Source organism: Cinclus cinclus, chromosome 8 (genome assembly GCF_963662255.1).
Source record: "Cinclus cinclus chromosome 8, bCinCin1.1, whole genome shotgun sequence".
In the NCBI taxonomy this organism is placed as follows: Eukaryota; Metazoa; Chordata; class Aves; order Passeriformes; family Cinclidae; genus Cinclus; species Cinclus cinclus.
The window spans coordinates 16,437,716-16,464,182 of record NC_085053.1 but is presented as its reverse complement, the minus strand read 5'-3'; the positions used below and the strand labels follow the sequence as shown (position 1 = coordinate 16,464,182).

At 38.5% G+C, this 26,467-nt stretch overlaps 2 protein-coding genes across 2 annotated transcripts in view; both read right to left on the bottom strand.

Moving 5' to 3' along the window:
- Positions 1 to 13,915, bottom strand: part of ZNHIT6 (zinc finger HIT-type containing 6) — a 31,456-nt gene extending 17,541 nt beyond the window's left edge. Inside the window, exons 1-8 of the mRNA XM_062497931.1 lie at positions 13,461 to 13,915; positions 12,572 to 12,637; positions 12,361 to 12,467; positions 12,194 to 12,279; positions 10,849 to 10,952; positions 2,788 to 2,856; positions 1,916 to 1,996; positions 1,343 to 1,423 (exon numbers count right to left, since the gene is read on the bottom strand). Of these exons, the coding sequence (XP_062353915.1) occupies positions 1,343 to 1,423; positions 1,916 to 1,996; positions 2,788 to 2,856; positions 10,849 to 10,952; positions 12,194 to 12,279; positions 12,361 to 12,467; positions 12,572 to 12,637; positions 13,461 to 13,915 (1,049 nt within the window). The remainder of the gene's footprint in view (positions 1 to 1,342; positions 1,424 to 1,915; positions 1,997 to 2,787; positions 2,857 to 10,848; positions 10,953 to 12,193; positions 12,280 to 12,360; positions 12,468 to 12,571; positions 12,638 to 13,460) is intronic.
- A 2,395-nt stretch (positions 13,916 to 16,310) lies between these two features.
- COL24A1 (collagen type XXIV alpha 1 chain) overlaps positions 16,311 to 26,467 on the bottom strand; it is a 123,520-nt gene continuing 113,363 nt past the window's right edge. Inside the window, exons 53-60 of the mRNA XM_062497419.1 lie at positions 25,245 to 25,280; positions 20,374 to 20,409; positions 20,247 to 20,273; positions 20,022 to 20,087; positions 19,100 to 19,268; positions 18,266 to 18,375; positions 16,939 to 17,154; positions 16,311 to 16,457 (exon numbers count right to left, since the gene is read on the bottom strand). Coding sequence (XP_062353403.1) covers positions 16,311 to 16,457; positions 16,939 to 17,154; positions 18,266 to 18,375; positions 19,100 to 19,268; positions 20,022 to 20,087; positions 20,247 to 20,273; positions 20,374 to 20,409; positions 25,245 to 25,280 — 807 coding nt within the window. The remainder of the gene's footprint in view (positions 16,458 to 16,938; positions 17,155 to 18,265; positions 18,376 to 19,099; positions 19,269 to 20,021; positions 20,088 to 20,246; positions 20,274 to 20,373; positions 20,410 to 25,244; positions 25,281 to 26,467) is intronic.

The window sequence follows — 26,467 nt, the reverse complement described above, 5'->3', positions numbered from 1 at the left end:
TCCAGCCAGCAGGGACCCCCTCAGACCCCAAGGCCTTTAATACATGATCAAGAGGGGTCTTGCCGTAACATCCAATACCTCTTTCAGTACTTTGGTATGAAACACACCAGGCTCCACAGACTTCTGAATATTCAGCTGAAACAGCTGGTCCCTTACAATTTCAATGTCCACAAATAAGAGCTCACTGTTCCCACACTTGTAACACCCAGACACAAGGAACCATGCAGTCCAAGGCCTTTTATGTTTTCTCCCTGTATGTAAGAACCAGGGCCCTGTATTTTCAAATTCACGTAAGAACAACAGGCTTCTAGCTGGCAATCCTGATGACAAATGTTACAACTGTACTTCAAATAATGATTGCAAAGAGAAAAAAAAATCAATCAAAATAATTAAGAGCTTGCATTTGAATTTGAATTGAAAAGTACATATTACTATTTTTTAATATTACTGGGGAAAAAAACAGCATAAACTGGAAGCTAAGTTACAGCTAAAATTCTAACAATATACCCTCATTCCCCCCCTTAGAAATAATGTAGCATATTTTAGGGAAGCATATTATTTACATTTGTTACTTTTGAAGACAATAATGTACTTTCAGATGCCTAAGTAAGAATCACTGGTGAACCACAATAAATTATGATACTAAGCTGATACATACCCTTTTCACTAACAATGACAACAGGGTGGAGTGTTCAGAATGGTATTTATACTAGCAGAAAAATATATCTTTAAAGTTTAATTTTGAAGTTCAAAATTATTGTCTGTTCTGAGAACAAAGAAAACAATTCTGCACAAGTCTGAATTCTGAAGACATAAAAGCCCACACCCAGAAAAATGGTAACATGAAGAGTGATGAGCAAGTAGCTTTGAGAAAAAATGGGCGATTTCAAATGCGGTGACTGGATTGTGATAAACACGTAATTTTTGCAGCACTGATTTAAAAAGATAACTCTCCGTGATTATCACTTCAACTCCTTCTGGCAGGTTAACATATCCACAGAGGAACTTCCAGAAAGAAATGGATGTATGCATTTCTGTGGGTCAATACAGTTACTTAGCATTTTAACACAATCCCCTGTTCTGTTAAATTGGCATGAACTGCTGCTGAAGCAACTTAGGTACGGGCACACTCACTCATTATTTGCACTGAAATGTCAATGTTGACATATTAAAAGACAAAGAATTGACATTTTTGCCAAATAATTTCTATAACCATTTGCAATTACTCACTGAAGTTTAATCCGTAAGACTGTAATCTCTAACTATAATATTAAGGACTAAGAAATGTGTTAAATCTTACCATTTTTAATTACTAAGCACATAAACTGAAGAACTACCCTACCTGACAGAGTTTCGGCTCCTGTTTTCTATTTTCATTAAAATTCGTACATCTGATCGAGGAGACGCTGTATAGATTTTTAATCTGAAAAAAAAAGGAGCAAAAATGCAGAAATTATGCATAATGACTTTTCTTCCATAGGAGATGGATATCTTACGCATGTCAACAGCCAAAACAATGTATTTTTTTTCATTAAAACAATAATTTTTCACATGTAAGGTGTTTCCTATAAATTAGGGTTGTAATTATTAGCATGTTTTTCTAATTATTCTGAATGTTTACTGTCACCTCTACTGAGGTTAATTATGATTACATTTTTCAGAATTTCAGTTGCTTTATTTGGTCTTTATGTCGTGAGTCAGTTTCTTTATTTTTTGCTGGTTTAAGTTTGGTGGCTGCAGCCCAGAGTTAGTTGGCTGGTGAATGTTAGAATGGTTTTCACCACAGGAATTAAAAGATGTATTGCAGACTGGGAACTCAGCTCTGCAAGCTGATAGTACAGCTAATTTATGCCACGTATTCAGAATCATTCCCTTTTATTAGTGCATTAGGCATGAAAGTTATTCAATAACACACCTTTGACAAATGACAGGATCTGACTCCACTGGATCAATGTATGGCTTCAGGATATCAGCAAGTGTTTTATCATCAGGCACCCTTTCAGCAAAGATAAAAATCAAGCATGTGAGACATCACTCATCATGTACACAAATACCTATTGAGAGTCACCTGGAGGAAGCAGTATATTAGCATGCTACAGTGGCACAGCTCAGTAGTTTATGGGAGGATCATAAATGTGTATCAATACTGCACAGATATGCACAGCTTTACCTAAGTTTCAGCACTGGGATTTCACAGGCACGTATGAGGAGTAAACAGATATATATCTCTAGTTTCTAACCCAGCAAAATAAACATGCTGTTTCTGCAGGCCTGGAAGCAGACATGAACATGCTTCTCCTCTCCCTTCAGGCTAGGAAAAAAGGAGAAACATTTGTCAACAAAAGCTTATTTTTTTGGTTTTCCAAAATGTGTTTGTGTACTTTCCTACAAAGCAAACAATGCAACCATTTCACCCTGCATGAAGGTCAGCTCCAGAGTGCAGGTGAGGACAGGTGGCAAACTGTGCTGAACATCTGCGCCATGAGAGGAGAGCATGTTCAGTGTAGGGGTACTACCAATATGAATATATAAGCCCTCTGTTTACACAGAGAAAAGGACTAACAAACATTATGCCTGATTTGGAATATCTGCTAGCTTTCAGAGAGAAAAGAACTATACAACTTTCAATATTTTTTTAGATTGAAATGTCCTTCTATTTAAGACTAAAATTAATACCTGAGTTTACCTTGTATGACAGAACTTGGTAAGAACTGATCAAAATATTTTGCAGTTTAACTTCAGTAGATTAATTTAAACTTTATAAAAATATTTTTTAAAGCTCTGTACCCTTTTAAAGTGTATTCAGCATGACAGTGAGGAAATATGAGCTTCAAATGCCAGTAGAACTTGTTCTCCCTGAAAACAAAAAAGAAATGCATATTCTTAGTCTTACTTTGTAACAACTACCATTTTTTTCTATCATAAAGCTTGGCAACCTACAGCATGGGTGCAGAAGAAAATACATGGTTAACATTTTGAATGGCTTTAGAGTAAAAGGGGCATGCAGAGAAGCTGAGATGTCCTTTGAAGGATGTAATGCTCCCACATCCTGCTAAATTTCAAATCTTCATGGGATGAAAATCGGCTCCTTACAAATATAATGAGATATCACTAATTAAATGATCAACAGTATTATACATTTTAAAAGTGACTATACTCCAGATGCCCTTTAATTGCAGAAAAGGAAACTGCTTTTTGGCATATCACCCAGGACAGATTACCAAACCTCTGCAACAATAATAGCCAGTAATTCCATTGAAGCTGGGTCCTAAAGAACACAGGGGACTCGACTTTTTCCAGCAATGATGGCCTCAATAGAAAATGTGTCATGGCCAGGGAAGGAAGTTGCCTTCTGGCATAACATGGATAAGAGAAGTTAGAAAGAATGAACATTTTCATTGAAAGAACGAACAGAAAGATCGTAAAACTCCTGGTAGAGACAGAGCCATGTCACATTCCTTTCTTCTGTACGTGAGTTGTTATTTTTAAGACCCACCTTCCCTTTTCAACTAGCATTCCTGAGAACAGAAGCTACTGAATTAATACCTGAGAACAAAAGCTACTGAAATAATACCTGAGAACAGAAGCTACTGAAGCACAGCTCGAGAGCAGTATCATCTTAGGCAGTATTTCTAGAGAATACTATACTAGATCAGGCAGTCTGTACTTGCCTTTTTGTTCATTTGCAGAGTATCTGCAGAAACTTTTCTAAAAGAATTCCCTAAGAGAGAGCACAATCTAAAAGGTAGGTTCCTGACCTTTTACTTTGATTCAGAAATTCGCACTCATGACAAACAGCAAAGATTTAGAAATCCAAACTCAATCACCTGTGAAGCACAGGGACATCTAATGGTGTCTTTTATTTAAATGACTTTTTAAAACATTATTTAAGAACAATGAATCATTGCATCCAGGATAATCACCCTCAGTTATGCAGAGATTCTGGTCTACAATAAAAAGTAAATACAGTGTTGTTCCAACATGTTGTTTAATTTGTTTAATCAGGCAAATGAAACATTATCCAGCAGGTTCTAGCAGGCACATCCACCAGCAAAATAGTAAACTTAGCTGCTAAGATCAATTACCTGTGATACCAATTTTTAGATGCAACCACTTTTTATAAAGTGAGCTTATCAAATAAGTAATTGCCTTACGTTGTTGTTCCTAGGAGAAAAGTGAACTTCACAGCTGAACTGTACTTTCTGGAGTATAAGTAACATCAGACGTATTAGTATTTACCAAAAAAGGAGCAAGCAGGAATCCCTGGCTCCAAGAAAATAATAATTAGAATAAAACGAATTAATGAAGCCCAGGGTCCCCAAAGCGACATGTGCCTCAGCAGAGTTGTGCAGCATGCCTTGTGATTTCTCCCTTCTCTCTGCTCACGTTTGTTAAAGTGGAGAATGAGAATGCCTTGAATGAGAAGGTGGAAGGAGAGAACACAGATCTGGAAGAGGTAAGAAGACTGTATGACCAGAACTGGAGGGTAACACAGAAAACATTATTAATCATATAGCATATATATAACCAGAAGCTGGCATAGTCATTGGGCCTGTGAATTTTATGCTATTTTGCATATTGGTATGACAGTCTTAAACTACCAAACTGCAAAATGTTTTGAAATAACTCAAATCCATTGAGTGGAATTTTGGGAGTTTTCTGCAAAGGTAAGTAAAACAAGGTTTTGCAATTCTTATCTTGACAGCTGAAGGAAGAACCTACGCTACCATACGCACAGAGCAAACTGAAATATCAATAGGGTTACGTAACCAGTTCAATTCCCTTGTGATTAATGAGCTTGTGATTCCTCTCAGACATGTTAATATCTGCCATTTAACACGGAATGGTGTTATTTCAAAGCACTTTCCCAGACTAGCAAACGTTAGTAAGCTTTAGACATGGAAATAGGGTCATCACCATTAGCTGAAGGAATGACTTATGAGGGGCACATTTATTAAAATGTTTGTAAGGACTGTTCAGATGAGGGTTTTGTTCTGTTACTAACCAATATGAGGCTTGCTAGCATGTTTTCATTTAACTCATCATCTTCCACATTTTTTCAAACAGGCCATGTTTATCTATTCTAAGTAACCAACCCTTTCTGTGACACTTCGATCTTTAAATCAAGACAGTCAAAGCATGAGAAACTGTGACACAGCTTATAGAAACACATGGCCCAAAGGACTGTATGTGACACAGGCCCTTGAGAAAGAAATGCTCCAAAAAGAACTTTTAGCTATCTGCTACCTGTTTCTAGGAACACTATTCACGTGTGTACAAACAATTGTCACACAGCACATCCTCATTTCACATGCAAGACTGATTCCCTGTGGGCTCACTGAGGCAGACTCAGCTCATCACTGCAGATGCACAATCAGCTTAAGAGGATTCTTCTCAGACTTCCACCCTCCCTCCCCCTTCCAGGCACAATCTAGTCTATGGAGTAGGGCACAGAAAGTGCTTTAAATCAGGGAAGCTGAAGTTAAAAAGCTCATTTCTCATCATAAAGTTCCATTTTGAAAAAACAGAAATGTAGATTTTTTTTCTCAGCAAATTAATACCATAACTGGCAATTAAAGACTTAATCTCTCTTCAAAGTACTCTTGCCTGGAAGAAAATGGCAAGCAGAAAGAGGCAAGACAGTTTAAGAACAGGATAGAAGTAGGCCAGGAAAAAAAGAAGCTTGCAACAGAACAGCCTCATACTCTTCACTGTACAATGAAGTCTTGAAAAACAACCGGCTGGGTGTCTGTTACTGAAATGAAGCTTCCCTCACCATCACTGATGTGTGCCCAGAGAATCTGATGTCAGCTGTAGAGGCTATCAAAGCTGTTTCACAATATGTTCTGATCAAAGTTAGATATCCTGGATCCAGATCTCAGTGACTTCATATTTCCTTCAAATACAACAGACATGTAGTATGTTCATTTTCTAAATTAAAATGCCTAATTGAATAAGTCACCGGCATTTGAATAACAGCTCACTCCATAAGCATTCCATGTCACTCTGCTACCATGGAATGCCCCTCCAACAGTGCCCTGGTTTTTTGGATACCAGGGCACTGACTATAAAACTACAAACCAGCAGAGATCTGGGTGAAGCATAACCACATCAGTGATGTCAGTAAAAGCAGCATCACAGCCCATCCCTGCACTACTTGGTTTCATCCCCTATTCTGGCTACTTCAGAAGCACAGAGATGGATGAGAAGGAAAAGGGGAGCCAAGCACCTCTCTCCCTGCATGAGATGTAGATGCAAAATACATTCAGAACTGCAAAGGCTGTTTCAGAACTACAGTCCTACAAAAAGTAACTATGTAACATTTATTTCTCCTAAAACTTCCAAAAACTTATTTTAACATCAACAGTAGTTCTCCCAGAACTACATTGTAGATGATTTAATTTTTTTTCACAGCAACAATGGAAACATTTTTACTTCTGATGTTAAAAAGATAACAGCAGTATATATGAAGTGGCTGTCTCCTCCAGCTGGCTCTCAGAACAACTGCAAAAATTTTCACTACCTTTACAGTTACAGCAGTACCTAAGAAGATGCTCAAAAAATTGTGATTGTAGACAGTACAGCTGCTGGGAATTAAAGGACTGACCTACAAAGGACTCTGGACTTGGAAGTACCTGTTAAGTGCCTTGGCAGATTTCTAGAAGTGTCTAATGCTTATACTTTTGTTAAAAAATACAGGAAATATCTCAAAAAGCTTAACTTTCTTACCCAGGCTTCCTCCAAGCATTTCCTCTCAGTTTTGTCTAGAATGCAATAGAACCATTTTAAACATGTTTAGAAGGTGTTTCTAAATGTGTGTGTATATAGGTATGCAAAATAAAATATTTATTGACGAAAATTCCAAGTTCATCACATCTCAGAGACATCAACTGCAGTTCTGGCTCTACAAAAGTATTTTACTGCCAGCCTGTAAAAAAGATAAAGACAGTGATTCACTGATGATTTTGTTTCAATTTAGCAACTAGTATTCTTAAAAATATTAGTATACAGGATACCTTATATCAAAGTGCAAATACTTTAGTTTCCTGTCTCTTTCATTTTGAATTCATAAAAGTCATTTAAAGGACATGAAGTTTAATGACAAACCAGTTATCCTTTCATCTGACAATACCCAGTACTCTCTCAGAATGAACTGAAGTTTAATTGAAGTATTGGGCATTCAGCTTGTATAGTTTTGGACAATATTGCCTTCCTCAACCTCCTTGAGCAACTTAACTTTCTTCTTCAAGAAAGCAAGCAAGCTTAGGTACTGAGTAAAAACTAATTCAAGTTTAAGAGCTCCAGCAATGTAATATGTAGTCAAAACCCAGATCAGAAAACTCCTTGTTATATTCTCAAAATAAACATTTCAAACAATAATATTAATTATCTCTACCTAGCTGAGGATTAGAGCTGACATTTTAGAACTTCTAGGTGTACCTCAAAGTGTAACACTAATGATCTCCTTAATTATGCTAATCCCAAATCTCCGCACTGTATTTTTTTCTCATAATTACATCAAAGAGGAGAGGTAATGTAAAAACTTCCTCCTTCTCCCATGTATATCCCTCTGACCAAATGCTCCCAGAGCAAGCATACCTGCTACAAGGGTGGTTTGCAGTCCTCTGGCCCCTCTTGATGGGGAGGAGAGGTAAAAAGGATTTTGCCTGGGAGATATGCTGTGAATGGAGCATGGAGGAAGCTGGCTAGAGATGTCTATGACAGTGCAAGCAGCAGGGAGGGCTGGAGTAGGGCAGCACAATCTGCAGAGCTCAGGGAACTGCACTGCCCCTTTACAGTGTCTCACTAAAGCATCTCCTGCCAGGGAAAAGGAACCATGGACTTGCAAGCTCATTCTCCTCTTCCCATTTGACCTGCTGCCTGGAGCTTTCCAGCTGGTGCTCCTGCCCTTGGTTTCAGCCTGGTCTCATCCTTCACCTCTTTCCCAGAGGCCTCCTATCCCACCAATTCACCCCATCAACTCCATGGCAGAAGGTATCCAGTGGGAAACTCTTGCTGCACTGAAAATAAGGGCACCACAGGAAATGTAGGGTGAAGCACCACTTTATAAAAATAATTTATGAATAAGAAGTCAGATGCACCATGAGTTCATGCTCTGGACTCAGACACTACTTTCTAACGACCCTCCATAACCTAGATATTCAATATTACACATTAGTCTAATCCCTGCGTTGTCCAGCACTGGCACATACACTTTCACAACATTGGATTTAGCAAACAAACTCATGGAATCCAGGAGTCTGGTTAACACATTGAAACAACACTGATCTGTCCTCCAGCACTGGCACGGGCAGGGGATGACACAAGAATACATCTTGTACTTCCTAGTTTTGGACTATTCTCATTCCTGCCTTGTACTGCCCAACAGCTTGGCTCACAAGGCAGAGTGTCAAGAGGACATGGGAGAAGCCTGTTCTCAGTTTTCCACGCACAGATGTTGAGCAGCTTCCAGCCTCCACCCTTTGGAGCAATCTGTCTACAAATCTGGACTTACAAACAACGTGAGAAGGAGCTCGCATCTACGGGAGAGGGGCACACCAGACCCAGAGCACTGCCAGGTGCTAAGCTCATATAATGGACATATGACTATTCACACAGCTTTACCTCATTTCAATGTGATATCCAACAAAATGTTATGGGTGTCCTGAAGTCCCATGACACAGGTGCTAAATGCCTGATAATCACTGGCTTGACCAAACTTGATTCCTTAGAACCCATTTAAAGAGAGCAGGCAGAACATGCCAATTAAAAAAAACAAACCAAACAATCAGAAAACAACAACAACCACAAAAACCCAACCGAAAAACCAGTTAATTTTTAATCTGCATTACTGAATTCAAACAGCCCATTGCTGTGTGAATAACAGTAGCAGCAATAGAGAGGAAAGATATCCTTTGTGCAATAATCACTGAGCATATTCCATACTCTTGGACAGCATTGGCAAGAGAAGGACAGTGATTTCCTACGCCCTTTAGGACAGAGAATATTATCGAGTCCTTTCTGGTGGGATGTAGAAGTCCCAAAGAAGCTACTATTTCAGAGCAACCACAGAAGTTCCCCAGGACTTTATGAATGACCAACTAGTAAGGCATTCTACCAGAAAGCCTGCGAAATATTTCCATGCCTACTTGCCAAGAAGTCACCTCCTTGCCCCATTCTCCAAGTTTTTAAATCTGTTTCTGTTAAAACAACAAAACGTACACAAAACACATGAAAGCATAATCTGCTTAAAGTTTAATTTGTCCCCAATCAAAGATACACTTCAGGGTGTATCCAAAAAGGCTTTCTAGGGGAAAAAGAAAACGGTTCTTGAAGGCAAATGTCTTGTCACTATAGCATTGTACCATGCCCAAGATCTTCCCAAAGGTGTCAAACCTCCCTGTGTCTGTGCCCCTTCTGTCCTCTTAGCTACGGACCCCAGCATTCCTGGGCTTCCTGCACTTACTCTTGAGGGCTGCTCCTTACCCTATACTTGCTGAGTGTGTTTATGCAGTTTTATCTGTAACACTGAGGAAAATCCCCATTCAAGTGAAACTCAGCTCTAAGCCTGAGATACTTTTTGCAGCATGAGACTAGTAAAAGGGATCTGTGTAAGGTAGAGCATGCAGCCAAAGACAGGGAAGCCTATGCAGAGGGAGACAACCTCGGCAAGGTCTGGAACAGACCTGGTCTGGTCTGACAGGAGTCCTATAAAACTGGGGGCAGAGAGAGGAGAAAATATCTCAGATTTCCTTTCTTTCCATTGGTTCAGTTTGGGTTTTCTCTAACAGAACTGATAAATTATGTAACTTTAAAAGGTTACACTTCTACACCTATTTGATGCCTAACATTCTGCTAAAATCTACTCTATGTGCAAAACCAAACCCCCTTATGTTTTTCCCTAGAGCAGCCTAAGTGATCCAGGTAGGTGTATTGAGCAGTTTCCAGGTGGGTTATTACTCTTGTCAGAGACAGACCTCTGGTGGCCAGCCAGAGACTGACACCGTGGAGTGCACAGCTCCCAGAGCAGAGGGCAAACACATTCTGAAAACACAAACTGCCACCAAAACTGAGACCATGAGCAAAAATAGGAAAGGAACCATCAGGGGGATGTGATGCCAGAGGGATGTCATTGCTGTGAGAAGCTCAGAAGGCATTTATATTTGACCCCAGTATATCACTGAGCTGACCTGTAGACCTGATTCCTGTCACAATGAAATACTTCGCAATTTGTTTCATTTTCACTGTGAAAATACTTTAAAATACAATCTCTGGATACCAGAGGAAAACCACAGAGTGGATAAAGGAAGAAATATTTACATTTTCCTTAGCCTTCTCCCTGAATTTGCATCTGTCTGCATTCGTCTCTCTAAGCTGTGCTGTATCAAACATTCCAATTTTCCAGCACAGCAATTCCCATCACAGAATGCAACTCAGGTACTGAAACACCACTTCAGATTTGAAGTCAGCCTTTTCAGAGGCAGGGATTTGTGCAAGCTCTCTACATCAATCCTCTATCATAAAACCTCCATAGAAGCATTTTCTTTTTCCAGCAAAAAACCTAAGTGTTAATTAATAAACCACAACAGCACTGATTCTTCCTACCATTACTCAGTGTTAGCATTTTTCCAAATAAAGCGTGGATTATGTAAGCTGTTAAACCAAGTGCAAAGAACCTAAAGAAAATGAAAACGTCAATCATGACATATTAAACAGCTTTTGCAAAAAAAAAAAAAAAAGTTCATCTAACAAATTTTAAAGTAAGCATATTGGTATGAACTCAAATTCTCATCATTATATGTTCAGTGAAAATAAAATGTTGCTAACTGTAACCAACTGAAGACTCACACGGAATTGAAGGTGGTAGAATTTTCTCTTCTTTTTGTAAATCCAACAGGCAGTGTTTTTAGCTCAATATTACACCCTCGAGCTTTGTTCCTCAAGCAGTATAACTAGCAAAAAATAAAAACGTTTTTAAAAAAATGTGAATATATAAACCCCCTGAAAACTGAACAATAAAAAACTGACAGGAATTATGAAACTACTGTAGAAAAGGCCGTATCTAATGAAATACTCTGAATTTTTAAAAAACCATCCTGAATGAAGAAAATTAAGTAAGCCTAGAAACTCTCTGAAATATTTTTGTAAGACTTTTACTATTTAAAAAGATTATGCCAGTGTCCTCCTCACAGTAAAAGTTCTTTAACATACCATGAAAGTCACAGTGTGGCCATTGTGGCTGTAATACCACCCCGAGGTTGCTTTTTGGGTTACAGCCCTGCTGTCAGAATGGAAACTATCCATTCCAGCACAATCCCAGCCACTGCCAAATTCTGATTTGAAGGTAGCACTTAGGGCATCATCCCATTAACATGCCCAGTACCACACTGCGAAAACTGCCACCCATGCAGCATCTCGCCCTCTTCAGCACACATTTCAGGACATCATGGTGCTAAATACACACACACACAATACATGACTCCAGCCAGAAAGGAAGCAAGAGTCTTCTGAATTTATTCTGTCATCAATATAAATCCTGAGTTTACGGCTATATTTCAAGATATCTTCACAAGACTGGAAAACAAAATGGCCCTGATGCCTTCTTGTAATTTATCAGTGAGTCGAAATATTTTGGAGTAGAGTTGGGTGGGCTTCTTTGGGTTTTGTTTGTTTGTTCATTGTTTTTAGTCTGGGGAGTGTTTGGTTGCTGAAAGAGCTTCAGTAAAAACTCCTTCTCCCTTAGGAGGCTGGCTTTTATGTCACTCTTGCTTAGAATCAGTCTTTGAAGAGCTCTAGCTATCTTCATTTGGTATATAGGGAACTATATAACAATTTTTAGGTGATTAATAAATACACTGTTTACCTGGGAAGTGTGTACTTCAAAATTTTAAAGTTGTGGAGCTGTAAGGAAACATTCAGATCTTAACACACAACTATCATCCAACAGCAACAGTGGTTATGCATAAATTTTAGGAATTGTTAGTGATCTTTTCTTCCAAGCAACTGGATGTAGCCATCAATATTACTGCTGCATAAACCTAGAGACTTCATTTCTGGCTCTAAAATTCAGGGTCATTCATACCTTCATAAAGAGAGGTACCAGCTCTAGAATCTGGATTGGGACTGCCTCAGGGGGAATTCAAAGGTAGCCAACACTAATTCCAACAGAGCAAAAGGAGAATAAAAAACTTACCAGTCTTTTCATTGCTGGACTATGCACAATACAATGTCGAGCAGCAGCATCAGCTGTCCTTCCTACATCTTCCAGGAAACGATAATCTGAAGGTTAAATAGAACAAAGAAAAATGTTACAGCCAGCCTAGGAAAACCAGGGAATTTTAAAACACACAGTGTTCTTACCACTCAGAAGGTTCAAGTCAGTAAATTCATTTACGGAGACAAAAGCTGTTTTATCCCTGACTCCGTTACAGCTCAACGCAAGCTTATGTTTCTTTACACACAACAGGCTGAAACAACAAAAACAAACAAACAAACAAAAAAACAAAGAAAAACACATTCAGCACATGAATGTAGAAAATAATCAAAATTATTTAATTCAGATAATAGATACCTGCACGAATATTTCATGCATCGTGGACATCTGTACTTAGCTGCTTCCTTGCTACAGGTTTCACACCTGAAAGAAGTAAAAAACACTTCTCAGTAAGGCAGCATTTCTGCACCTGACTGGCCTATGAAAGTGCCTGCTCAAAAACCAGACACTAGGCCATCCACCAGCATTTTCAGGAAAAGCTATTCTAAGTGCACCTTGAAAGAAGAAAGAGAAAACACAAACACCCTGGATTAGGAAACGTGGCAGGCAAAACAACACAAGCTATGGGGAGTATCTTCAAACACACACATTAAAACACTGTAAATGCCTGGAATAAAAAAGACCATGTGCTAACTGCAGAGCTGGAAACATAGCTAGCCATAATCAGTTTATGCTTTGTGGCCTGCTTGTATCCGTGCTTTTCTCCTTCTGCATCACCTGCAATGTGCACTATACCATGTTGGCTTATAATACTCCCAGTTTTAGGCAGACATAAAATAAATTTCAAGGATTCACACTAAACCCTGAAGAATGCATCCTTTTTTTTTTCACTGGAACAAAAAGAGCATGACATGATCAGCCAAACAACTTCTGGCTGTCAGCAGTGCAAATTCCAAAATCAGGGAACCTTTCAGGCACAATGTGTAAGGCTTATCAATATAACTTAATAAAAAAACAATGAAAAATTAAATTCCTCCACAAATATGACCATATGATTTTACCTAGGCTATTAAAGCAGCTGTTTCTCCCATTCTTAGGGAAAGAAAAAAAGTCAACTGAAATAATCATCACTCTTCTTTTAAACCTGACAAGAGAAGAGAAATAACATTTCCCTCACATCAGTAGTTTGCGAGAATACTGCAAACGCACCATTTTCAACTACGAGGGGATAAATGTCAGCCCTAACTCGTTTCTCCTCCTCTCCCCACCACGTGCTCGCTGCCTGCTGGTAGCGAGGGCCTGAAGGACAAGCCCGGCACTACCACTGCCCGACGAGCTCTGTGAAGTAGCAGCACAAAGCCATCCTAACAGCGGAATAAAGAGTTTCAAACACTGCAAAGCAGGAGCGGAGAGTTGTTCTGAACAGGGATTCCCGCTCCCTGCTCTGCAGGATCTCCGCAGTGCCCGCTGCCCATCACCGCTCCAGCGAGGCTCTGCCCGGCGTCCCCCGCTCGGTCGGGCCTCACCCGCGCGGGAGCAGGCCCTGCAGGGTACAGGGCCACCCGCCGAGCCCCGGGGAAGGCGCTCCCGCATCCCGTGCGGCCGCTGCCCGCCGTGTCGTGCCGTGCCGTACCTGTGCAGGGACATCTTCCCGCCGTCCGCCGCCCGCTCGGCACCGCCGGGCCCGTCCCGCTCCGCCATGGCCGCGCCGCGGGGCCTCACGGGGCACGCGCGGCCTCTGCTGCGCTGCAGCGCCGCCTGCCGGCCGCGAGCCCCCGCGCAGCCGCACGGGATCCGGGAGCAGCGGGGATCCGGAACCTGCGGGGATCCGGGAGCAGCGGGGATCCGGAACCTGCGGGGATCCGGGAGCAGCGGGGATCCGGAACCTGCGGGGATCCGGAACCTGCGGGGATCCGGAACCTGCGGGGATCCGGGAACAGCGGGGATCCGGGAACAGCGGGGATCCGGGAACAGCGGGGATCCGGAACCTGCGGGGATCCGGGAGCAGCGGGGATCCGGGAACAGCGGGGATCCGGGAACAGCGGGGATCCGGGAACAGCGGGGATCCGGGAACAGCGGGGATCCGGGGCCGATGTCCCAGCCAGGAAGGCTTTCTCGAGAACAGAGGATGTGTCCCCCAAACCGCTGCCAATCGGACCCTTCCGCCCCACTCCCCAGCCAGGTGACACCGGACACCTCTTACCTGTCCGTGTCCCGCTGCCCCAGGCCGTCGTCCCCGCTGTCTGCGTGGGATGTTCCAACTACGGAAATGCACATACATCCAAGCAGCTTTATAAACTCCTTGCTTTCAAAATAGGTAATTTCTGAGATTAAGAACTCCCAAAAATAGGGCAGTGAGATGAATAAAAATATACATTTTGTAAAAAATTATAATCTTACAAGATACCCCCAAGCATTCACCAAAACATCACCTCCAAAGCCAAACTAAGATCAAATGTCAATTCACAATAACAGTGTATTGATCTTGAAACTACAAAAAGTGAGATATTTTCTCATCCTTCTGTAATCTTACTTTGTTTTTCATTTTATCAGTTTTTTCTCAAAGTGGTCAAAAATTATGCTTTCATACAAAATGTAAGATGAGATGTGCAGGTACATTACTTTGTAAAAGCAAACACTGTCCCTCTGGCAGTATTCCATGCCACAGAGCATATGCATTTCCCCTTGGGAAGAGAAGCACTGCCACCTAAGAAAAGTGCCCTTCTAGAGGATTTTCATAATTTCTAAGAATGACCTATACAATATGAAACAGAATATTAAAAGACAAAGAAATAGCTTGGAAGCTTATTTTATTATACTTTGGTGGTGTGTTTTCCTGCAGATGAAGACAGACATGTTGTTTGAATACTCCCAGGCTTCCCCAAGTACAGTCCAGTATCACCTTGCCGTGTACTCCTGAGCACACTTTGAACTGATAATAGATAGAGGCATACCAATATAAAGAGTGTTTTTCCTAATGGTAAACTGTGTTTTTTTACTAAAAAACCCCAAACTTCAATGAACATTTTAGGCTTAATTTTAAAAACCCAAAATAATCTAATAAATTTTGAAAAAAAAAAAAAGAATTTCTAAGACAATGAAATGCTGATTATAATTTAACAGTAGCCATTCAGAAGACACACTGTAGTAGATTTTTTTCAGAAGTTACAAAATATATACAGAATATATCATATTAAGATGGCTTTGGCATTAGCAATGTTAATTGAAATACAGAATTTAAAAGTCAAAACTACTTTAGGTAGCTCTTCTTACAATGATTTTTACCATGACTGCAATGCAAACTGTTCTGACTATATGCATCATATACAATATGCTGTCTTATACATCATTTCCAAAATAGTACACAAAAATATTTTAAACAAGAAATCCACATAAATAATGTTTTCATTATGTGAAGTATGTGACCAGTGGTCTAAAATAAGTACCTTTACAACAGAAACATATCCTGATGTAACCAGCACATACAGTCTGAAAGATAAAAAGGGACTCAATCTCTGCTAAGGCCACGAGCACCCTGTGTTATGAAGAGCACCAAGGCAACACGGACAGGAAACACAAAAGAGGTAGTGTGCCATCTGTTCAGATGTGTGTGTCCACGAAGGACTGGAATAAAACAATGTTTAAGGAAAGAAGACTTTTTGTACTGTACTGTGACATGATTCACTTTTCATACAAAAGCTATTGCACATTTAGGAGCATTAGCAGGTATTGCTCCTTAGTATCATACGTCTCCAGCTTTCCTTAGGATGGTTTTTGTGCAGTGCTGCTAAAGAGATTGCTAAGGACACTTGACGTCCTGAAAAACTCCATGTTCAGATACTCCATTCCAGAAAATTATGCAAGAAAGCACCAAGAAATTTATTTTTAAATACTTTATGAAAATTGCTTTAGTATTTTCTTTCAATGCCATGTCTCCTTAGGAGGAAGTCTTTTTCTTCCTGAGGTTCTTTAACCAACAACACTTGAAAATATTCTTCAGTTTCCTAGTAATTTTGCCTGCCATGGATCATTACTTTTGTATTCAATCTATGCAGCAACTCCATGTTGATGCAACAAGAAATCTAGGACAGAAGTCTTAAAGGAAGCATACGGAGCCACTTTCTATGAAGTGCTGCTGTCCTGGTTTGAGGTGAGGAAGTGCATGAACTTGAACAACTGGAAGCTGATTTGTGTCCTGAGTGTGAAAAAAGAACTGTGTCTTATGCCAGCTGCCATCTTCAATCTGAAAAACACAGGAGGGGCATATTAGAGTCATATAAAAGATGAGGTTCAAAACACAAATGAAAATTGTGCTTACAGAGTGAAAGAGAAGTAGTGCACAGAAACATTTCTTCTCTCAGCAGCTCCTAAGGAAACTGTGTAATTTAACAAATGCCATTTCTGAAGCCTGAATTTTGATTTTGAGGGTAATTGTTTCTAAATTTTCTAAACTTCCCTATTTCTGCAGTGTCTTTGTACACAGTCAAAAGACATGAGACACAATGCAAACAGCAAGTACAGATACCCTGTATCACTGCAATCACTTCTACCCTTGAAGAGATGGTGAATTCAGTATCTAAAAGCTGACATATGCAGAGCTATGCAAAGAAGCAAGCTTTAAGGGATGTGAATCTAAATGATTGTTATTTATTTGCAGAAGGTTAGTAATATCTAAACAGTACCTCTGTCATTGCTTTAATAATGTGGAGCTAAAAGGTATTTACCATGCATTCATCCAGAAGCACTTTAGGTTCAAGTAGTGTATTTGCTTTAAATATTTGACCATTCCATCCTTTGAAGGTAACTGATGTCTTCTGGTCACCTGCTTTACTTAATCCCCACATCGGGGTGTTTAGACAATGGACTGTGATGCTGTGGGTTGCTTCTGAGCTCAGTAAATGAAGGAAGTTCATCTGCACTTTTCCAACACCGAACTCCAGCTAAATTCCAAGAGAAGAGCGTTGTTAGACTTACAGCTGGACTGTACTGAATGGCCACAGCAACACGAAGTGCCATGGACACAGAAGTGTGGTGTTCAGGCACAGGAGCATGTATACATTTTATATACATTGGGGTCAATGCCAAAGGGCATGATTTACATTCCTCAGCAGGGATGTTAGGTTCTATTACAGTCATTACTATAAACAGAAGCTTTCATAGGACATTTTCAAAGCTTAAATATAAACATTTGCTGATGCTTACAACATTGTTGAAGCACAGCTGGTCAGAAAACAGTATTTTTAAATAAGGAAACTGAAACAAATACTTTTGTGTTTCACACAAAGATATAATCAGCAGAAGTGTTTTAACTGAAGCCACATCATTCTGCTGTTTAGTCTTCTTAGACCACAGGTTCTGGCAATACTGACAGTCCATTACAAATGCAAAAATTCATAGGTATGTTTTGATTTTAGACAGAAGACATAATAACTCATTATTCAAAAGGATTTTCTCCAAGACTATTTCATATTCAGGGATCTTCCAAATGTAGGAATTCATATGTGAACGTCACAGCATTTCTGAAGCTCTTCAGTAACTACAGTGTATATACAGAACTTCACAAACATAAAATTTCTATTCCCAAGAGTCCAAGAACTACATATAAAGAGGCACATGAACTAATGATGTACAGAAAGCTAGTCCCTCCCTAATGGCATTTAAAAATGCTTAAGTGTTGGAAAGCAGTAATAATTTTCATCCTTTCTATTGTAACAACTTCAGGATCTCTACACTTAGGTGCACTGAGTGATGAGATACTAATGTAGCTTAGAAGTACTTCAGACTTATTTTCATGCCTTGTATGAGAAAGTATAAAGCAAAACAAAATAATTCTATCAGCATAGGTGAGTAAATGAACACAGTGAGAATTACTAACATATATAGTCTCCAGAAAATCTGTAACTTCTGTACCAGAATGTATAACATGTCCTTCCACAAAGATGCATACTAATGCCCCCCTGAAAACGAACACTTTTTAATGAGTTAAGTGAATAAGCATGCATTTGTTTAGAGTTCAAGCCCAGACCCGGTGCCTCTAGAGCCAATGCATACCTTTGTCACGGACAGTGGGGTTAAACATGTCTGACCACCGGCAGTGAAGTTGCAGAAAACTTCAATGGCATCAGACGGACATCCAATATTTGGGTCAATCCAGTATTTTCCTATTATTATATAATTCCAGACAGAGAATAAAACCAAAATATAATTACTACTAAGCTATTTGCTAAAATATTAATACTTCTTGGCAAACATTACATGTATTATCACCATACCTTTACAAGGAAATGAAGTAAAAGGAATGTGAAAATGTTTTCACTACTAAAATTATGCTAATAACCGATATTGAGAAAAATTGCCATAATAAAGCACTTCTGATTACAATTACTCTGACATTACAGCTTTAAATAGGAGGGTTTTTTAAATTGAAATACTGATTCACGAAATTCTGAGATACAGTTACTGTCTGTTTCTTGACAGTGGTAATGTATGGTATACAATTTTCTCATTAGGAATCTAGAATCTGATCCACACAAAATTCATTGCAAGATTAGCTATAAATACTTAGAAAATTTCAAATCACAAAATTCCATTCAGTTTCAAATTTTCTGGATACATCTGTTTACCGATAGATATAATCTGTCTAATATTTATCTATTTTTATATGTATATAATTATTATTTATTAGATATCCACATACTTCCACCTATAAAACTCAGACATTTTATCTTAAATATCAACTAAATATATTTGTGACAGGCACATTGCAAGAGAATACAATAAAAAAAGAATGAGAACATTAAATCTATCCAATCAGAATTTTAATGTGGAAAACAACATTTGGTAGCAACACTTTTTGAAGGTACTTGTGTGAAAGTGGGCACTTACCATCTGACACTTTTCGTTCACAATTAAGCAAATCCCTGCAGATGCGTGCTGGGTTATCCCGTGTGCCAAGAGGGTTCTTGATGCTGTGCAGTAAATTGCTAAGGTAGTGGAGTGTTTTGAATATCTCTGTACTGTGATCTAGTAAAGTGACTTCAGTATTCTGGTATTTCTGCCAAAGGCCATTAGTAAACGTGTTAGCACAAGGAAGTGTCACAACAACAGTTTTTGCAGTAAGAGTCAAATGTCAAATGGCCATTGAACAGCCAGACAGAATCAAAGTGTTTATATGAATGCCATCAGCCATGTAAAACAATGTGAGGGTAACAAATTGCAATAAACAAGTTAGGACCTTTTATTAAAACTGGCAGAGCAGTGGTGTTAACACAGGTTTAGGTCATGCAAATTTGTCATTATGATATATTGACATAAAAATATGGATACAAGGAATAAAAGGGAAAATTGGTGCACTTTTAAAGTAAACGTAGAGGTTTGAGATTTTAAATACTGAAATCTGCCCTTAGGCTTAACCTAAAAATATATATGTAAATTTATTTTACTTCACTCATGTATGGGATTTTCTTGCAAGCAATGCAGCTAGACACATGTATGTCAATTTTTTTTAATCAAACCCTAAATGCTGCTATAGTTATCTGTGTCTGAACAGATACAGTCTACCATGTGTGATAGGCAGTGAATTTTCATTACTACTAATCATGACAAAAGGTAGAAACCTTGATGCTTCTCTTAATTTAATTTCAACTATATCCTATAAATCCTAGCATGTTTCATTACATTCTATAATTACTCATTATCCATTATTAATTTAAACTAAATCTTTGAATAGAAACCCTGTTATGTCCTCAAAAAATAAAATTATAATCACATTCCCTGTTTGATAATGTAAATACATTTAAATATATACCTCCATCTGCAAGGCAGCATTTGACTCAAACAAGGCTTGAACAGCAGCATTGAGATCCACTTGTTTCTAAAAGGCAGGTATTTCAAAAAGATGAACAAGAATATACAAATGTGCAGATGGTAAATTCTTTGAGCAGTGGAACAAGCAGTACATTTGATGAGGATTCTGTTATTTTCACTTTCAATAAAGCATTATATTGTAGGTTAGGGTTGTTACAGAATTTACCCTTGGTCCTGGTGGTCCAGGTGGTCCCTGGAAAATGGGGAAAAAATCCAGATATTAGGAGCTTCACATCTTTATATAGTACAATCAAAATGGAAAAAATAAAGGCATAGTTTTTTAATGTACTTACAGGCAGCCCAGGCTGGCCCTGCCTTCCCTGAGGCCCCTAGAGGAAATGGAGACAGAATGCAACACTTATACATTAAAATCTCTTGTTTTACATTTATGTATGTATTAAATCATAAAAATGTCCCAGTGTGTATAAGGAAGAGGGTATGATACCAGCAGTGGTAAAGTTGTGGATTATTAGTCACTATTGTTAAAGCACCCTGGTCCATTTACATATGAATTTTCATATTGGAATTGCTTTGTTTTCTGGTTCCTTGTTTCTCCAATTACTTCTGATATGAAGGGAACATTAAAAGTCAGAGAAAGTATTAATATATGATGTGCTATACATTATGCCACTGTTATATGTATACTGACAAGGTAAGTACTAGAAGGGGTAAATAATCACAAAAACATTGTAAATAATGTCATGACTAACTGCAAGAAACTAACTGATCCACTTTAATGCATGAGTATATGCCAGGCTTTTATCAGTTTAATTTATCAGCAATACAATTTCCAGCTAGCACATATTATATTCATTGTTTTACAGTGATATTGCCAACTTCCTTTTTATTCAAGATGTCCTTATTTTCTCATTGTAAGTGGCATCATTGTAGTGTGTAGGATGACTGCAGAGGAGAAGAGGAGAAGGAATTGCTTTTCCCTAGCTTACAGTGGCTACAATGGATGTAAATCTGATTTAGGCTACCTTAGGATTGAACATTAATTTTTTCAACAAAAGAAACCAATCTGAATTATTATTTCTGTAATCAACTATTCATGTTGAGCTGGAATTGTTGTGGACATTTATTAATATGCAGTGACACTTGTGTCTCTGTTAGATTCTTGTCTTCAAGCCCTATATTCTCAAAGCTTCTAGGAGCTAGTGTAACAAACAATGGCACAAATGGTGACAAGTAAAAGAATAGGTGGCAGTGCCTTAAGAAGACAAAAAGAGAAGGAATGAAAGGCATGGGCTAGATCTGCACCTTAAATTACTAAAACCCTTTCAACACAGCTAAATCAATTTAAGCAGAACATTCTTTTGTCAGTGCTGCTTGTACCAATTACTTGAGCACAATAAGCTGTTCAGCAAAAGCCCTCATACGTCAGTATGGTCACGCCAGTACAAAATATCTGCCAAAAGAGAAATAATCTGATGTGACGTGGTCACGCTGACAGATGTTGTGAAACTGATCTAGTCGAACAGGAATTGAGCTGTAAATCACTTGATATAGTAACAAGTACTTCTGCTGTGAGATTTCATAGCAGGCAAGATCTGTGTGTCACTTCATGCTACAACTGCTGAGCTTGGGCTGTGCTCAAGCTGCTAAAAGCAAGGGCAGCTGGAAATGGTTAAAGAAAGACCAGATTCAATTTGATATTAATTCATGTATATTTAAAAAAAGAGATCTCAAACCAGATAGGAGCAATGTACCTAAGTCACCGAGGCTGCAAATTTATCAGTTCTTAGGTCCTAAGGCAGAGCATGTGGTAGTGCCAGGGAATGCATGTGTTAGGGATTACAATGACAGCTGCACAAGTGAAGCAAGTCTGCACATCACCTGTCCTGGCCATGCCAGAGGGGATCAGGTGCTGGATTATGAACGATGTGAAAAGTGGGGGCCATCATATAATTCCAAGTGCCAGCTCTATGCAAGGCTGTGTTGATGGACTATAAATGGCTCTGAGGCAAGATCCACGTCTTGTATGTGTTCTTTGGAGAATAGAGAAAATTCAAAACTGAAGCAATTTCTGGATGTTTCAAGAGATTGATTTGTTGATACTTAACCAAGAAGACCTTAATAAGATAAGGTCCAGGGATTGTAAATATTGTGAGCTTTTCAACTGATACATCCTGACTCTTATTTTTCATCAACTTATACCATAGAAGGGATTGGAAGTCATCTTTTAGGTATTTAATGATTATCATCTTTATAAAAGATGTCAATAATTAATGTCAGAAAACAGAAATAAAAGAACAAGTATTTTTAGCATATGTAGTACTAATAGTATGGATATCCCTGTGGGTTCTGTGTCAAGTACCTAGCTTTCTTTACTTTTCTGAGTTTGATCATTGCCCAGCTTGAATTTTTGTAAAAAAATCCTATTAGTATTAAATATGCATAAAATATTGTTGCTATTCACTGTCATGAAACTGATGCAAGTTTACACAGATTACATTTGCTGTTTTGGGATAGTTCCTCAGCTGTTGCAAATCAATTGGGTTTCACAGAGCTATACTGTTTTATGCCAGCTGGGAAGGCTGACTCCACATTTAATTAATCAATCAGGTCAGGTGCTCAGGTGCTGTTAGACTGCTCCAGGATACCTTCAGTCTCATATGAATGTATTACTGGCCTGCCTGATCATGCTTGGCCAGGTATGTTTAGTATGAAATGAAAGAGAAAGTGCAGAAAAGAATAATGAGAAACAAAATTGACATTGCAAGGATATATTTGTTTATCTTGGTTCAGGACTTGATTATGCAAATACCAAATCAAGAAAAAGGTACAAAGTCTTCAATAGTTTGTCCCTAAGTAACCACTGCACTCGGATGAATAGATGTCCTTGTTCTGAATGCTGAGATTTAGACATTCCAGTACATTTTTTAGATGACTGAATGCTTCAGTTAATGTTCTATGCTCCTGGCATGTGTCACCATTTCAAGACTCAAGAGAAGTCTTGGGACAAGAGCAGTTGAAATTTATAGTGGTTTCTGAGATAGAACTGAATGTTTTAAAAATAAAAACCTGCACTGTTCCAATGAGTTTAAGGTATTTTGCAAAAGAGGAATGTCATTTGTCTTGATCCACTCTCTCCTTGCCAGTAAAACCCATGGGAAAAAACGGTAGATACTGAATACTATTCATTAACTACTTTGTGGAATATCGCATTTCTTAAGTGTGTTAAAACTTCAGAGAGCTATAGCAATTATCTTCACAAATCTTCAAAATATAATGGTACTGCACAGAGTAGGGATTTTACCAATGTTCTTTCTTTCTGCTGCAGAGCAGAAAAATAAGGCTAAATTACACTTTTAATGAACTAAGTTAATTGCTAAATGTTTTACTGGAATGTACTGGATTAGTTTTACAAATCTACTTAATTTAACCTTTGGTGGTATTAGAATTTAAGTGAGAAAAGTGTAATTCCAATTCATAAAAACAAAAGCAGAGACTAAACCTGTTAGTTTCATGTGTTCTTTAATTCTTTAATCACTCCATTTGATTGAACAGAAGTTCAAAGGCCAAAATCCCAATCTTTTAGTAATGTTGAGAGCCCCTGATTTTACATACAATCATACATATGCTTAACTTTGAAAGCACGAGCAATCACAAGGACATTCATATTTTCTAAGAATTTTTAAATTCTTGAAGAGAGTACAAAGAATGTATGCTTCACCAGTGGCCTCAATAAGACGACATGATTTTACATTCCATGTTTTTCTGGGGATAAAAGCACATTTCTTTCTAGTAATGAACTCTGTAACCCTGACTGACTAAAAATATAAATAAATAGACTACAAAAAGGTTAAAATCAATGTGATTCTAGGAAGAATGCCAATATAAATTTTAAAGGTATAAATTAAAGCTCAGAATACACAGTTGGATGAAAAAAATTTGGTCCCTTTGTATGTGAAAGTAGCTGGAAAGAAATCCCTTTCTTGAGGAAAGGAATGCCACTGCATATGATTTAAAATTAAACATTCTTCTTCTGAAGACAGCCTCACTAGATTAACTCGATGAATTCAAGAACTTATTTAGGAAATAACTTCTTAAACACCAGCACCAATAATGGAAACAGATGTTTCGTGTTCATAATTTTGGATGTTTTTTAAAGTGTCAGCATTTTTATCTCTCTGCTGTCATAACAATTCTTATGACCAAACAGTAGAAAAAGACAGCTAAGATGGATAACAGCAAATTGAGAAACTAGTCTTCCTCTTATTCTGAGATAGCAATTGCCTCAAGTGCATTAGAATCAAAGAGGACAGTTTTCTAAGACACAGATAAGAAGCTTCACTCCAAGTTTTAGCTCTTTAAAATGTTTTGAATATTTCAGAATTAGTTTTCAAAACTTTTATAAGTCAGTTTGAGTTTCTTTGGAGGTGGCAAATAAAAGCTCAATACAATAAGTAAAACTAAATAATTTTAAGTGAGATGGGGTGAAAGGCAGGGTAAGAGAAACAGGAACAAGATCACATCTGCTAGTTACTGGAAAAGGAACTAATTTTGTATCGGTCATAGAAGGCAATGTTATATTTATCAACTTTGTGTTTGTATGTGCTGTAAATATGATAACTTAATGACTTTACACATAACCATATCTAGTTGGAGACTTCACTGGCTCTAACACAAATTTAACATTAAATCCAACATTCAAAAATGTACAATGACTCTTGCTGAAAAGTCAAAGACAGCAAATTCATAACCCCTCAGTTCTGCCCATGGCTCCTACAGTTGGAATACATTGCATGGATGCCCACCCTCAGGTCTAGGCTTCTCCTGAGCTTCTTCCTTTCTAGAAAATAAGATACAGATCTATGAACGTGCATGCTGTGAGGCACTAGATCTTTCACAACAAATGTGACACAAGATTTTCCTTTTAGTTCTGAACATAGACAGATTTGGAGGATGTGATTGCTGTGTGACAGGGGCCATGCAGCGCAGAAGCTCACACCCACCGGGCATATCTGCACAAATCAACTTGAACAAGAAGGTCAGACTTCTAACACTTCTAAAGGCTACCAGCTTTATTAGGCAGTGCTCTTCAGGAGCACAACACGACTGCCTGGCATTCTGAGCATGCATGAGTACATTCAGAGCAACACAGGAATAGATTTTGCAGAGCCAAAAGAATGAAAGCACAAAAGTTGTTTCATCTTACCATTTCACCCCTCGTGCCCTTTTCACCTCTCGGTCCCTGTAAGAAAGAGCAGCTGTTAATCCGATATGCTTTCTAGCTGCCTAGGACTGAAATAAGCAGATTAATATCCATGAGAATTCTACTGCTCACATGAAAAGTCCAGTCTCATCTGTGGAAGTATTTACAGCTCTGGGGGTTTAATTTTCCTGTATTACTTGAAAATGAAATTAGTTGAAAACGCCTTGTAATTCCTGTTTGTGAAAAGCTGGATTCTTCAGCTTGCAAGTATGTTTTTCTCTCAGTAATTTTAACTGTCATCCATTATCAGCTGTGTTCTCCACAATTTCATCCACATTCAACACATAGTGCTTCACCACCTTTAGAGAACAAAACTCAATACTCTCCATCACTGAAGAAATCCATTCACCACATATGTTTTTGTTATGTTATTAGCTCTACTCTCTTAATAAGGCTAGACACTTTTTCTGCCTCTATTTTTGGCTGGTTTTGCACTTAAATTGTGCTCCCAAGGATGGCAACCATCTTAAAATTCTTCTCCGGAAAAATTTTGCATCTTGATTGCTACATTTCGTAACACGTAGATGTAATCTTTGATTAAAATGCTTTCTTGATGATAATGGCAAACTTTTACATTCAATATGAATCTATTAAAAGCCTTCATACAAATGCACACAACTGTAAAGTTTTTCTCCTCAGTGCAACTGAAAAGAATGGAGCAAGACAAAGTACTGATTTTTCCAACAAGTGGAAAGAATTACAGAAGGGACATTCCCCTTTCTTTCTATTTCACTTGTAAATATTTTCATTTATTACTTTTATTGTATATTTACTGTTTTAATTATTATTTTGATTTTTAGACATTTTCATTTACTCCAAGTCTACTTGATCAGACAGAGGAACCTTCATAGTAAAAAGAGCTTCTAAACATGCCTTACATGGTTGGGTGGTCTCATGGAGACATGAGCCACAGGGTTCTCCTTGCAAAACAAATCTGGCTCTGGTACCATGAGTGTGACAAGAGATGGAAACAGGGATAAGGACAGAGCTCTCCCAGTGCAGGGAACCTGGGGTGCACTGGAAGTTGTCAGAGTGGCCAGGATGATGTTTGAGTTGTAACAGGGACCTCATCAGCACCTGGAACAGCCTTACAAGGGCTCATGGCCACTCCCAGAGTGTCTAGAGGGGCACGCTGGACAGTTCAGCCCACAAGAAATAAAAAAAAT